Source organism: Camelus bactrianus, chromosome 7, assembly GCF_048773025.1.
Source record: "Camelus bactrianus isolate YW-2024 breed Bactrian camel chromosome 7, ASM4877302v1, whole genome shotgun sequence".
In the NCBI taxonomy this organism is placed as follows: domain Eukaryota; kingdom Metazoa; phylum Chordata; class Mammalia; order Artiodactyla; family Camelidae; genus Camelus; species Camelus bactrianus.
The window spans coordinates 82,942,541-82,957,382 of NC_133545.1; the positions used below are offsets into that span (position 1 = coordinate 82,942,541).

At 44.8% G+C, this 14,842-nt stretch overlaps 1 protein-coding gene across 1 annotated transcript in view; it reads left to right on the plus strand.

The window, feature by feature from the left end:
• HECW1 (HECT, C2 and WW domain containing E3 ubiquitin protein ligase 1) overlaps positions 1–14,842 on the plus strand; it is a 126,064-nt gene that overhangs the window by 45,669 nt on the left and 65,553 nt on the right. The window contains exons 9-12 of the mRNA XM_074367702.1: positions 1,908–2,041; positions 3,975–4,096; positions 6,237–6,422; positions 12,235–12,369. Coding sequence (XP_074223803.1) covers positions 1,908–2,041; positions 3,975–4,096; positions 6,237–6,422; positions 12,235–12,369 — 577 coding nt within the window. The remainder of the gene's footprint in view (positions 1–1,907; positions 2,042–3,974; positions 4,097–6,236; positions 6,423–12,234; positions 12,370–14,842) is intronic.

The following is a 14,842-nucleotide window of genomic DNA, read 5'->3' on the forward strand; positions in this document are numbered from 1 at the left end:
ATGTTTCTCTCCACGGTTCTTTGCTTGCTCCTACCTCCTTCCACATTTTCTTCTAAGAGCCGTTATCAGGAATGCCTCACAGTCACTGCTGGAGGCAAAGTTATCCTCTGGCAGGCGTCAGAAGGGAGTGGCTAAGTCACTTTAGATAAAATAAAACTTAAAGAAAGCCCCAGACCAGTGAATCTCAAATATAGGTGTAGATAATACTTCATTATAGATAATAGACAATAATTATATTATAAAGTATTTTCTATGCCTTTGTCTGAGAATCGCTGGTCTGGGGCTCTCTTTAAGTTTGATGTTATCTATGCAGATTGCAATTTTGCCCCAGTTTCTGTAATTCTAGCAGTCACCCGAATGATTCTCTTGCAAGTGGTCTGGAGACCTGAGAACCGGCACCTCCACCTCCGTGTAAAATTCCCATCCTCCTCCCCATCTGACCTTGACTTTGCCCGATGCCCCAGCCTGTTAAGGCCCACGATGGGTGTTCAGCTCCCCCCGCCAGCACAGCAACAATGAGAGAAGGGGCCGAATTCAAGAGCTCTTTAGTGACAGAATTTGTAATAATCTTACATGTAGACGCAATAGGACTGGGGGCCTGACTGGATATGGAGGTTGAAGAAGAGGGAGCAGACGACTGTGAAGTTCAGGGTTTCGACTTACAGCAGGTGGGTGGACGTGCTGGATAAAGAGCGCGCAGGATGGGCAGATTGGCGGGAAGACTTCCGTGTGGATTTGGGCAGGTTGCCTTGGAAGTCCTTGAGGTCACACAAGTGACAGCAGCCAGGGGAACGTGGCTATGTGGGGCTAGTGCTCACGGAAGAGATGTGAGGGTGGAGGAAGGGGCATGAATAGGAAAAGGAGGGTGAGTCCAGGTAGCAGTGAATAGCTGGGTACAATCCAAGGTCGGGCCGCGGGGACACACTCTTACACAGACAAGATCTTCTGTACCAGTGCCCTCTTTCCTTGACCTTAAAGAGGAGTTTGGTTCTCAGACTTCTCAAAGTTCTCCAAGCTGAAGTCTTACACACGTTCTTTTCTCTGTCTTCCTTCCCTGCGAGCTCCCCGGCAAGTCCATACTCTCCCTTGAGAACATGTGTGCCTCCGGTGTTTGCTCGTCTGTGTTCACACCTCTTACACACCCAGGGCAGCTTGTTCACATCGCTAGAGTCACCACGGTGTACGTGCCTCTCCCTTCTTTGTTCCATCCTGTCCGTGAGTGTTCAGAGGGCAAGATCCCATCCTAGACTTCTCTCTGATCTGCAAGTCCAGCACAGAACCCGGGCATGTGGGAAGAGTTAGCAAATATTTAGTAAGTACCTGGTGAGAGGACTGATCGGCTGACCCACTGACTAATGCCCTAACTTGGGAAGAAAAATCAAATGAACCTTCAGATAAGCAGAAAACATTTACTTGTCTGCCAGTGTGTTTTTAGTGTAATCTTTGCATGACCCCTGCCAGTCCTGTCAGTTCCCTGTCAAATAAGAAGTGAGTGAGACTGTTGTTCTAGTTTGTAGACTTACCACAAACAAGCAGAGGTGATTTGATATCCTTGCCATAGCATTTTAAGTTCCGTCCCATACCGTTATTTCAGACATAGACCAATTTCGTTTAATGCAGGGCAGAGACTTTTTATGATTGGTTTTTGTGTAGATGTGTGTGTGTGTGTGTTGATTTTTTTTTTAAGTCAGCTTACAAAACAAAAAGAAGCCACAGCATCCAGAGATACCTGTCTTGCTGATTGTCTTGGGTTATGTTGTTGGGATTTTGAATGGTTCTTTCCTGACACTTCTTGACGTCCAAAACAATTCATTGCAGATTTCCCCACTTAGCTGATTCAGAGCCTTAGCCCCCAAGAAGCCAACAGACCAAAGTTAACTCCTGTCTTTCCATTTTCTGCCGCAAAGGTATCAAAACATCCAGCGAACCATCGCTACAGAGAGGCCCGAAGAAGATCCTGGCGGTCAGAGTTGTGAGCAAGTCCCAGCAGGAGGAGGTGGTGGGAGTGACTCTGAGGCTGAATCTTCTCAGTCGACCTTAGGTATGGCAAGAGGGGTCAGGCTTCAGGGCTGACCTCCAGTGGCTGTGTTGACTGAGTGTGGGAGCCCCACACCCTGCCCCTCGGAGGCGGCACGCACCCTGGGGTGAAGAGAGCAATGGGGTGCGCGAGGTCCCAAAGAGGCTTAGCACCCACAGGGTAAAATGGACAGATGTTTCCCACCAGGGATGTAAAGGAGAAACAGATTCACGGCGCAGAGAACTTGTGAAAAGTTTCAGTACCCATGCATCAAGGTCAGTGTGTTGGTGGCTTAATCATTTCTTGTTGAGGACATTGATTTGTTGGTGTCCTAAGGATTGTTTCCACTTATAAATAAAACATGCAATAAGAATTCACGGTCTCCTTCCAAGGAGCCACGTGACAACAGTAGGAATAATACTTTGTTTGCATTTTGACTCAGATACAATCCCCGCTGAGGGAGGAACCAGGGAGAAAAGAGGTTTTCCGGCCGGCTTACGGTTACGTCTCACCTGGGGGTGTTTGTACCAGATACCATCCGCATCCACGAGGGTCTGGTGTTCATTTCTTTGAATCTGCCTGAGTCGAATTCCAATGAGAATATTCAAAAAGCAGAAGAAACTGGATGCTTCTTTTATTATTATTATTATTGAAGTGTAGTTGATTAACAATGTTTGTTAGTTTCAAGTGTACAGCAAAGTGATTCAGTCATATATATATTTATTTTTTTCAGATTCTTTTCCATTATAGGTTACTACAAGATATTGAACGTAGTTCCCTGTTTGATATATAGTGGTGTGTATCTGTTAATCCCATACTCCTCATTTATCCCTCCTCTCCCCTGTCCCTCTTGGGTAACCATAAGTTTGTTTTCTTTGAAGAGACTGGCTTCTGCTTTTTCTACCTGTAGTGGCCTTAGATTATCACAGTGACATCCTAACAATACAGTTTCTTTTTCAACTGGGTTAACGGTGGCCGATTGACAGCTGTAGAACAGTCTGAGCAGCAAGCATGTGCTTCCAAAGACACAGATCCACCAACCATTTTAATTGCCTCTGTTTTTTCACTTTACTAGTTATGCTAACTAAACTGACTAGTTTAGGTTTTCTGTTATCAAGTTCTTTATTTGACCTCTGAGAGAGAAGGAGTTAGAGCGGTGAAGTATTAAAGACACAGAAAATTTATTTCTGGGTTTGGTGTTGGATCTGCTGGCATTTGCTGCATAACAAAGCATCCCAAAGCTTAACAGCTTAGGCTCACAGCCCTGCATTTGTCCCCCAGTTCTGAGGGTAGGCAGTTTGAGCCGAGCTCTGCTGGGTTCCCACAAGCATCCTTGGACAGCTGTGGAATCGGCCGCAGGCTGGCTGGACTGAGGTGCCCTCAGCCGGGGGGGGCTTGTCCCTGCTCCCCATGGCTTCTCATCTTGCACAGGCCACAGCCTGTGTGATGAGGGAGAAAGAGTGGGGACACACAGGCCACTCAACATCCTAGCTCAGAACCCCTGACAGATTCTGTTAAGCAAAGCACAAAGCCAGCTTTGTTCAATAAGGAAACGCTACCGAGGACCATATTGTTGGGGATTCAGGGAGGAGGGGAATTGTGGCCCTTTCTGCAAACAGTCTATCACAACCGTGGTCAACAATTGTAAAGAAAGTACGAAAAAAGTCATTGAGATCAAAGGGACGTGATGCTCAGGATTGAGCCTAACAAGTTATACAAGAGCACTCCTAGGAAATAATGATTCATAACTGATACAAAGATAGGACACCTGACCCAATCACTGCGTGTGACACCCGCTCAGGTCACTGTGACACCCGCTTAGATCACTGTTCAAAACAACCGTCCGCTCCTGCTCTGCGGGTGAAGGCTTGTGTGTTGCTGGCGTGGACAGAGAAGTACTCTATTGGAAACAATCTTTTCCCCAATGCCTTCAGTGGCTTTGCTTCACTTTTTCCAGATCTGAGGCGAGATGGGTCGCTTTCTCCAGTGAACTCACAAAAAATCACCTTGCTGCTGCAGTCCCCGGCGGTCAAGTTCATCACCAACCCCGAGTTCTTCACTGTGCTGCACGCCAATTATGTGAGTGTCCCGCATGCAGAGGGGGCCGGGCCCGGCTTCTGGCAAGACCCCAAACACAGCTCTGCAAAGTCATTTGATAGGTTAAAGAGGATAACATTATAACCCAGGCAAGGAAAAAAAACCAAGAAAAGAAAAAAGATGAGTAAAACCACTCTTCTTTTTTCACTCTCTGGGAGCCTCCCAATAGGGAGAAAAGCTGGATTTGGAAATGCTGTTGCTTCTTTGGTTTCTGTTGGCTTCACGTGTGTTCATGTCGGTGCAAGTGATTTGGAAACAAACATGTATTTTCACAATTTTAAAGGAACAAGAGGATGAAATTGACAGAGTCCCTTCAGCCTGAATCGTTTGATAAAATCACTTCCATGAAAGAGATTTTTAAATAGATAAATAACTAGGTTTCCTTTTCATATAATCAGTTTTTTTCAAATAGCCTGCTTAAGGTAGCTTTGATGTGATTTTTACACTGGTAGTTTTTTTTTCTTTCCTTTATGATATTTTATCAAGACAGCAATGACCTAATACTGGAGTCATTATTTCTTTCAGTTAACAAACATTTCCTGTGGTTCAGGCACAGATCTAGGCGCTAAATAAAGTCATAAGGACAGATTAGGGTGATGTCTGAACAGCCAGGATTCCCCCCACCCCCCAACTCCCGTTTTGTGGAACAAGAGATGTGCTAAAAGATGAGTCTAATATGACAGGACAGGGCCTGACCTCAGGGAGGAACAAGATACTCTGGGAACACGGGTGTGCTCTGGAACCCCAGGGAGCAGTCCCAAGGAGGCAGCTGCTGAATGGAGTCTGGGAGGTTGAAAGTGGGCGGGGCGGATGGTCCAGGCGTGGTGGGGGAGAGGATGCAGCTGTGATGGGCCAGTGGGCCTGGAGTGTGGTGACAGGCAGAGCTGGGAAGAGGAGATGGAGAATGAGCAAATTGCCTGCTACATCATGGAAAGAAGCCTGGCTCTACTTTGTAGGCGACAGGAACCAGCAGCCATCTCAGGCATCAGCATCACATGATCGGCATGTTTGAGACATCATTTTCTCTGGCAGAAGTGCAGGAGAGAGAGTGAGGAGGGCTAAGACTAGAGGCTCAAGCGAGAGGTGAGGAAAGGCTGCCCTAAGGAAGGGGCTGAGAGCAGGGAAAGAAGGACTCGGCTCAGCAGAGAGTTCTGGGTGGAATCAGTCATGCTTTGGGACACTGTGATTGAGGGGGCACGGACAATGAGGATTCACGAAAGTCTGAGTCCTCTCTAAGTAGGGCCCCTGAGGTAGGTGGTGGTGCCCCACTAAGCAGGTGCAGGAGTTTGATGAGGGATGGAGGCTGTGGGAGGCAGAGGAGGAGACCAGTTATATTTGAGAAGCCTCTGGGACATCTGATGGTTAGACCTAGAGCAGCTGTCCAGTGGTGCAGGGTTGAGTCACAAAGGGGAACAAGGATGCCAGAGAGTGATGCCCTCAGCTCCAGGCACCAGATGGCCCTGGGACAGAACAAGCCCCTGCCCTGGCCTGCTCTGACTGCCAGCAGCCTTTTCTTTATCCACACACACCAGCCCTTGGTGGCATAAAATTATTATTTGGAACAATGAAAAAATGCCTGAAACTTTCGTTTCTTCTCAGCCTCCAATCCCTCCACACACATAAGTTTTTTGCACAGGGCTCAGAGGAGTGGTAGACCTCTGAAGTCCAGCCTGAAATCCCCAGGGGACCTGACTCCCTGTTGTATAGACAGATGAGAGGAGCCAGGGTGGACCTGTGCAGTCAGAGGAGGAACCAGGGAGGAGAGGGGGCAGCGATGCTCAGAGAGGCAGAGGGGGGACTCCAGAGGCTGAGGCAGAGGGAGGGGGGAGACAGGAGAGGGAGGATGGAGGAGGGGAGCTTTGAGATGCAGGAAGGTTGACAGTGTCCTAGGCTGCAGGAGCAGCAGGTGGATTCAGGATGGCAAACAGGTCCATATATGTTTGTGGTGGACAGGCGTTTACTTCTCCAGCAAGATCTCTGCTCCTGAGTCCTCCCCAGCAAGGCTCACAGCAAATTTCTGCGTAGCCATCATATTGCAGCCTGCTAAGGTGCTCAAAGTGTGCTTGGTCTGTGTTTCTCCTAAACCCCACTCCCTTCCCCGATCGGCCTGACCCCGTCTCAGAGTGCCTACCGAGTCTTCACCAGTAGCACCTGCTTAAAGCACATGATCCTGAAAGTCCGGCGGGATGCGCGCAATTTCGAACGCTACCAGCACAACCGGGACTTGGTGAATTTCATCAACATGTTCGCAGACACGCGGCTGGAACTGCCCCGGGGCTGGGAGATCAAAACGGACCAGCAGGGAAAGGTGAGCGTGACTGCTGAGTGGGTCTCACCTCAAAAGGGCTCGTTGCCTGAAGGAAAAGACCAGTGAGCAAGTGAGGAGGGAGGCTGATGAGGAGAGGAAAGCCTGGCCACCGGGAGGAAGGGAGGGGTAACGATCTGCATTGGGGTTTCTATCTTGTGATGTGCAAGGTGTTTCCAAGCATCCCTGCCTTCCACCCACTGATGCCACCACGTTGTGACATTGCTTTGTGTCCCCTGGTGTATGTGTGTGGTGAGGGGAGGGAAAATATCACACCAGCTGAGAACTATGGGCTACATAGTTTTAAATTTAGGTTTGGAACTTGAAACCCAATTCTGTTCAATGACCTTTCTATTGTTTTGCCTCCTAGACAACTCCCTCTCAAGGAATGAAATTATTAGTTCAATGGGAGTGACATTATTAGATTACTCATTGTGATTTCCCTAATAAGCCTTCAGTCCTCATGAAAACAGCCTGGCAAACAGGGACATGGTGAATTGGGCTCATGTAATATTACTGGCTTACATTTTGCTTTTGTATGACCTTAACCAAAACTAGTCTTTCCCAGCGATGCTTTAGGAGCCCAGCTGAGTTTGCGAAGGCAAGAATGAGAATGTTTTTCCTTAACCACCATCAGTCATCTCAGTGTATTTCTAGGATAAGCCAAACAGTGTACTAGAGAACTGCCCCCGTGTGATCTTTTACAAATTTGGGGAGACAGAATCCGTCCCTCTTTTAGTGTCAAAGGAATCAGAAGTGTTACCAGCAGACATGTGTCTCAGTGGGAAATTGCGTCACGCAGCTCCTTTCCTCTGTGACTGTGCACATGCAAAACCACAGTTTCCCAGAGTGGCCTGATGGGGCGTCACTGTGCCCTGGGAGCCAGAAATCCGTCCCCTACAAACCCCTTAGCCTGCCTCAGATCCTCGACTCTCTGGAGTATGTGTGAGAAGATGGTGTCCACTAATGCAAGTCTGCAGTACAGTGAATCTCTATGACCAGCTCTGTGGTCGGGGATGAACCGGCAGGTTGTGGGGAGACCCTGTGTAGGAGAAAAGCCACCATAGCGAGAATCTGTTCCCCAGGACCTTCTTGTTTACTGGATGTGTCTTCGACTGAGAATGACAGTGGAATATGGTGTGGTGATAGCCTTCTATGCAAAAACTGTCTTCATAGGCAGCCAGAGAGGATTCTAGAACTCTAAGTCATCTTCTGGTTCCTCACTCGCGCAGTCTGCTTCTTGTTTTCTTGACATACTCAGAGACGCCAGCCTTCACTTGCAGTATGCACCGTGTGGGCTGAGCTGCTTGGCGTCTTTGAATGCATGGTCATCCCAACGAGGAGGACAAAATGACATCTGACTCATCTGTCATCTTGAAAATCCGAGGAAGGAGGACACAGCCCCTGCTCAACTTCAGGAGAGATTGCGTGTGAGCCCCAGTGGGCTCCAGGGCAGAGGCGAGGAGACTTACCACCCAGAGAGGTGGCGGGGCTGTGGGTGGCGGGCACAAGACAGAGGCAGCCCCTACTGCAGAGTAACAGCAGAATGAGAAGTGACCTCTACTTCTACCTGAAGGAAACAGAATCTTTATCTGAGAAAAACCGTATCTCCTAGAATTTCCTGCAGAAAAGAGAAATGAATTTTTTAAAGACATCTGCCCGTCATCTGCAAAGTGGCTTGGGAGCATATGACTTCAGTTTAGCAAGAAGCAGCAGCTACAAACAGAAAACAAGTCAAGAGGAAGCAGACATAAGAAAACAGAAGTAGCCAAGGATCCAGCAATCCCAGGCTGGGTATTGATCCAAAAGACCTGAAGTCACAATCTCAGAGAAACATCTGCACTCCCGTGTTGTTTGCCGTATTCACATGGCCAAGAGATTAGGTTGGGTTAGGTTGGAAACAAGCTAAATGTCTGTTGATGGATGACTGGATAAAGGAAATGGGGTGTATGCATACAATGGAATATTATTTAGCCTTAAAAAACAAGGGAATTCTGACACAGGCTACCCCGGGGATGAACCTGGAAGACGTTGTGTTAAGTGAAATTAGCTAGTCGTTTACATGGGATATCTGAAATAGTCAAGCTCGTAGAAGCAGAGGAGACTCGGGGTGGCCAGGGGCTGGGGAGAGGGGGAAGTGGGAAGTTTCTGTTCAATGGGTATAGAGTTTCAGCCACACAAGACGAGCGAGTCAGAGATCTGATGTGCAGTATTGCACATGTAGTTAACTGTGCTGTCCTACGCACTTGAAAATGCGTTAGAAAGTAAATCTCATGTTAGGTGTTCTTCCTACAATTAAAAACAAGAAAAGAACACGGGCTAAAAATAAGTGTTCTAAGATGGCAAGGAACAACCAAAGGTAACAACAGAGAGATAAACAGAGAGAACAGACACTGTGTGAAATCAAATCGCTAGTATAAAATATGACCATGGGAACAGCCCCCAAAGCCCAGGGAGGTGCTGGATCGCAAACAGTGAAGGATAAAGTGGGAAAAAAAATGTAAAAACTGAAAAAAGAAAAAAAACCCTTATATTCTCAGAGAGAACCAATTTAATATCAACCAACTTAATATCGCAAGCTCCCCAAAGACCCATAACCCACGTGCTCTGCTATGTAATTTACGTATTTGTTAGATTTACCTCTTTGTCTGTTGTTCCTGGCAGAATTTTAAGCTCCTTGAGAGCAGGGAACTTTGTTTTGCTCATTGACGAAACTCTAAGGGCTTTGAATAGTGCCTGGCATGTAGTTGGCCCCTAGTAAATCTCTGTTGAATGAATGACTTATAAATGTTCGTGAAGAAGAAACCAGAATAATAGGTACAGTGCAATAAGTAAACATTAAATATAAATATAAATTATTAGTTAAATATTGAAAATAAAACATTGAAACATTGAAAACAAATTGTTCAGGTGGGCAGATTGATTGGACTCACTGAGCTATACAGCGAAACTAATTAAAATAAATTCTGTATCTACACATACTCTGCAATATCTTTAAATAGTGATTTTTTTTTACATAGTATCGGTATACAGCCACGATCGTGTGAAAGTTACTTACAAAAGCATTAAAATCAGGCAAACTTCAAATTTCCCATCCATAAAACCAAACTGTAGAAGCCCGCAGAGCACCGACTGCAGGTTATTGATGAGAAAGATTGTAGTCCAGTCATCCTATTTCCAGAAAAATTTGTTATCATTCAAGTGTGAAGACACTCAGGAAGAAACTCCGTGTTTAAGGTTTCAGAGCTCACGCTACTCTTGTGCCTGCCCTAAGAAAACACCAAAAACCATTCTCCAGATGGCTCACAAATGAAGCAGAACAGAAAATTAATAATGGGAAAATCATATCATAGAGAAACGATGGTAGTGGGTACTTAAATCAACTAAACACATAAATATAAATGCAAATGATTGCTTTCAAATTAAAATGTTCTAAAATTCATTGGAAAAGGCTCAATAAAATATGGATAACAAAAATGGAATACATTTGTATAAGAAGTATCAGGATCTGAACCAGTATCCCCAGACTAGGATTTAAAGGATGAAGAAGCAGGAAGAGGGTGGGTGAGCAGCGCAAGAAAAGTTGTGCCAGGCTCCCAGTCAAGTGTAAGGGGAGTCAAAGCGGATAATTTGAAAAACAAAGGCTAAATACATAGTTGGCAACCGTTTGTACCATTTCAAGCCAGAGTTCTTTCTTTGGAATTCCTACAAAAGATAAAATCAAACAAAATACAGTTTACATAGCAAAACACACCCCCAAAAATCCATAAGAAAGCAAAGAAAATTAAAATAATAAAAATAAAATAGCAAAAGTAAAGCCAAACATAATAGTTGTGGCAGCAGGTGGAAATGGGATAAACTTACATACCAAAAGTAGATAACTATCAGATCTGATGGCAAACAAATTCAGCTTATAAAAAAACATACCTAAGAAATGATTCCAAAAGTTTAATAGGAAAAGAATCGCTGTTAATATAATGCGAGAACAATAACAGAAAAATCAGTGGTGGTGTATTAATATCATACAAAGGAGAGTAGAAATCTGAATCATTATAAAGGGGTCAGAGAAAGATTTGATATTAATTGATGTCACAATTAAAGATACAGTAATCATGTATTCCGTATGAGCCAAGGAACTTATACATATTATATAAAGAAAAAGAAAAGAGAAATACAAAGGAAATGAAAGAAATACAATATGGTAGAAAAATGTGTATTATAACCATCAGTTCAACAGATTAAGTAGACAAAGTAAGTCAGGATTTGAATACTTTTCTGTTAATGGAACATATATTAATTCTTTTGTTTAAAAGAATTGCATTGTTATATGCAAACAATGGAACGTTATTCACCCTTCAAAAAGGAATGACCATCTGACGCACAAAGCCTAGATTAACCTTGAAAGCATTATGCTGAGTGAGAAAAATGGACAAATATATCCCATATGAGCTATCTAAAATAGTCAAATTCATAGAAACAGAAAACAGAGTAGAGGTTACCAGGATCTAGAGGGGAGGGAAGAATGAGGAAGTATTATTTCATGGGAGCATAATTTCAGTTTGGGAACATGAGAAAGTTGAGGACACGAATCATGGTAATGGCCACACAATAGAACATACTTAATGCCACTAAATTATAATTTTTTTTTAGAAGTCCACGTTTACTGGATATTCATTCAGCTTGTACTCATCTGTTCAAAATCTCGTGATGAGTGTTGGGGTTTTTCCACGCACATTTCATTCTTAATCAGATTCTTTACTCAAGTTTTTGCTTTTCACTGGCATCACTTTTTGAGCAACTGACACACTGTTGCGGCGGGGGGCATCATTTCAGTCCCATCCACACTGTTGGAAATAACAACCCTTTCTGAGTCAGCACTGGCTGAGGTCACTGAAGGCAAAGATATCTTTACCAAACATTACATTTTGTTCAAAAGAGAGTATTTGTAAGATTGTTTTCTAATACAAAAGATTTTGTAAAAGAAACAAAAAAGGATTAAGTTTCTCTTTTGTGAGAGATCATTTCAGATTTAAAGAATGACCTTGTCATAAATTGGAAGATCTACACTAATCAGGCATGCCACAGAGACTTATGTACAAGAGGGGTAACTGAAACATTACTGTAAAATAGTAAAAAAGTCAAATGTCCAATGCTAGAGGGTACTGAAATTAATTGCTATGCATTTGTCAAACTGAATACTACACACTCATTAAAATTCTGTGGTAAAAGAAATATTTAATAACTGAGAAAAATGCTTATAAAATAATAGGTGAAAAATCTTATAACAAAATTATAGGTGCTGATGTGGGGAGTATATGTATATATGTATATTTGCATAGGAAGAGAAAAAAACCACAAAAATACTTTGGTGATTGCTTTTCCATTGTAATATCTGGGATGATTTGGGTTATTTATCTTCTTTCTATTTTTTTGTCCTTTGAAAGTTTTTTTCCCAGTGAGACTGCTAATTCTATAAATTTTAAAAATTCTATAATTTTAAATGTTCTACAAATTAATTTCTAGAATTGCTTTTTATCCATCAAAGGCTCTATGCCTCTTGTTTTCCACGTTAAGTGTTGTGGTCACTGCTCCGTAGCCGCACAGCATAAAGGGGTCATCAGCGACTGGCGTTGCTTCGTTGACCAACTGGATAAGCTGCAGCACCAGCTCCGTCTCCCGTCTGGCTTTGAGCAGATGTACAGGAGGGACAGGCCCATACATGACGACCCAGCCCCGGAGCATCACCCCCCTGCAGCCCGGGCTTCCCTGTGGCTCATTCTCATGCAGTGTGCTTTCTTTACTGGTCTGTCTGCAGTCTTTCTTCGTGGACCACAACAGCCGGGCCACCACTTTCATTGACCCCCGAATCCCTCTCCAGAACGGTCGTCTTCCCAACCATCTGACTCACCGACAGCACCTCCAAAGACTCCGAAGTTACAGCGCTGGAGAGGTAACAGCCCCCTGCCACGCCCTCCCCTGCCCCACCGTCCACAGGACCACCGGCCCTGCCTCTCCTGGTGGGGCCAGAGCTACCCCTCAGTGGATGGGATCTGGGGGTGCCCGTTCCCCAAGGGGCTGAGCCGGGTCCAGATCCCTATAGAATAATGGATGATGGCTTGGGGCACCCACTTCACGCCCTAGACCCATCTTCAGATGGCCTTCCTTCTGCCTTCACTTTTGTCCTCCACAATCATGCTACAGGAAATCGGTCCAGTTGAAAGGAACTGGAATGCAGTGTCGGGACATCCCTGCACTCACGGTGGGGGCTGTGCTTCCCCAGGGCTACTGATCACGTGTGCCTTCTTACAAGACCACGGAACTATGGTGCCATGTGTGACTGCCTTTAAATTTCTGCCCCTCCCCAGACCCCAGAGAAGACTTCAGTAGTATAAACACAGACTAAAAATTGGGGGAGCTCCCTGGGCCACGTGGATACTCTGTTCCCACCCTCCCACCTTCCTGGTTTATATTGTCTTTCATTCCACGTGAAAGGCTCCCACTTTTCTTAAACGTCATGTTCCTTGTCTTTCTGAATGACTGTTTCTATATCTCGTACCCTTTCCCGTTCTTTCTCAAATCAAAGCTCTTTTCCATTGCTGATTAGTTCCTGACAATATGACAAGCAAACCCTTTTTTGTCTGTCCAAGCATCTATCCGTACCTCCTTTTCACAGACACCACCCAGATCTCAGGAGATACAGGCTCTGAGAAAAATTCCCTATAAAGTAATTTCTCATAAAGCATCTTTGTAGTTAGATTACAAAGAGGTAAAAAGATGAAAAAAGTGGTATAGGAAGAAGAGAAATATATATATATCTATACGTGGCCCCACAGAGAGTCATTCCGGTGAGGGCAGCAGTGGACATCCCAGGAGAAACAGAAAATGACCATCCACCTGTCAGACACCTCTGTCAGTTTCCAGAGAGCAAACAAGAGTCTCAAAGGAAGAGTTTGTTGTTGGTGTATTGATACTGCTGAGAGCATGTTAAGTCCCTCTGCGTATACATAAATGTGTATGTGACCATGCAGAGAGGGAGTATTATATACCCCCAAGGGTTGTGTGGTGTCAGGACTATCCAGACACCAGACACTCAGCAGCAGACACGTTCACAGACTGCAAAAGCAGCGCCCCAAATTCTCATCTCAACACACATAGTCCCCTTCGCTTTTATAGCACCATCAGAACGTACAAGATGTATTGTCTTGACATGATCATGGATAAAATCCAAATTCCGCATCAGCTTGAAATATGCCATTTTAATCTAATTTTAAAATGTCCGAGTTCTTTAATATAATAAGGTAACTTCAGTACTAATATAGAGTAACTACATCTGATAAAAGAAGCTCTGTACTGCAGACAGATTCCCCATCAGTCAAAAAATGTCAATTATGCAATGAAACCCCCTAAACATACAGATCTATTACACTTACAAGAAATGAACCTGAAAATATCAGTATTAAAAACCTCTCTGTTGAGAGAACAAGATTAAGAAGGTGAGAACCCCTTGCATTACCTTTCCTAAAACATTTGTTTGATACGATGGACTAGCCCAAAGTCACATTATCATGATAAAATATCAATATTAATGCCAAGACAGACTACACATGATGCTAAAAGGGCACTCAGCTCTCTGTATGCTTCCTAATTCATTCACTCTCCAACCGACTGTCCATCAGGGTTTTAAACCCCTCATCCCTCTGCCCCGCCTCTCTCTGCTGGTAGCTTTGCACTGACACGAGGGAAAACCAAGAAAAACAGCAGAGAGAGAGGCTGGGGAGCTGAGGATATCTGACCCAGGGGCAGCACACCAGAGAAAACAAAGATCCAGCCTCTATGAAAACAAATGCCTGGCTCCTCCTACTGTGAGGACGCACAGCCCAGGGGCAGAGGAGCCAGGAGGACCTGGGTATAAAATAGGAGACAGGCGGGGCGGGGGGGAGAATATTAATTGTGTTTGCTGTGATGTGATATTGTTCAACAAACATCGATGAAGTGCATGACCTGCCTTGAGCCCCGTGAAATGCCAAGACGTATGAGGTAGGCTCCCTGCTCCTGGAGAACTTTGCGTTCTGTTTTTGAAGCCAGGCCATAAATACACACAGAGATAAGTCAGAAGAGAAATTAGAATATGACTGAGTGTCAAGAGAGAAGTTCAGAGGAGGCCAGGGAAAGGTCCTTTTTAAGTGAGTTACTTGACCTAGACCTGGAAAGATCTGTAAACCCTCACTGAGTACAAAGGCAGAGGAAGAGCAGCCCCACACAGGGCTCAGCATAAGCACAGGCGCCCAGCTGGGCATGAGGAGGTGGAGAGACAGTGACTAGTTTGGTGTGACCAGGATAGGAAGTTTCCACTTGGCTTCTGTCTTGGTTTTTGGAAAGCTGTGCATGCCACATGGAAGAGAGTTGGGACTTTTTTATGGGTC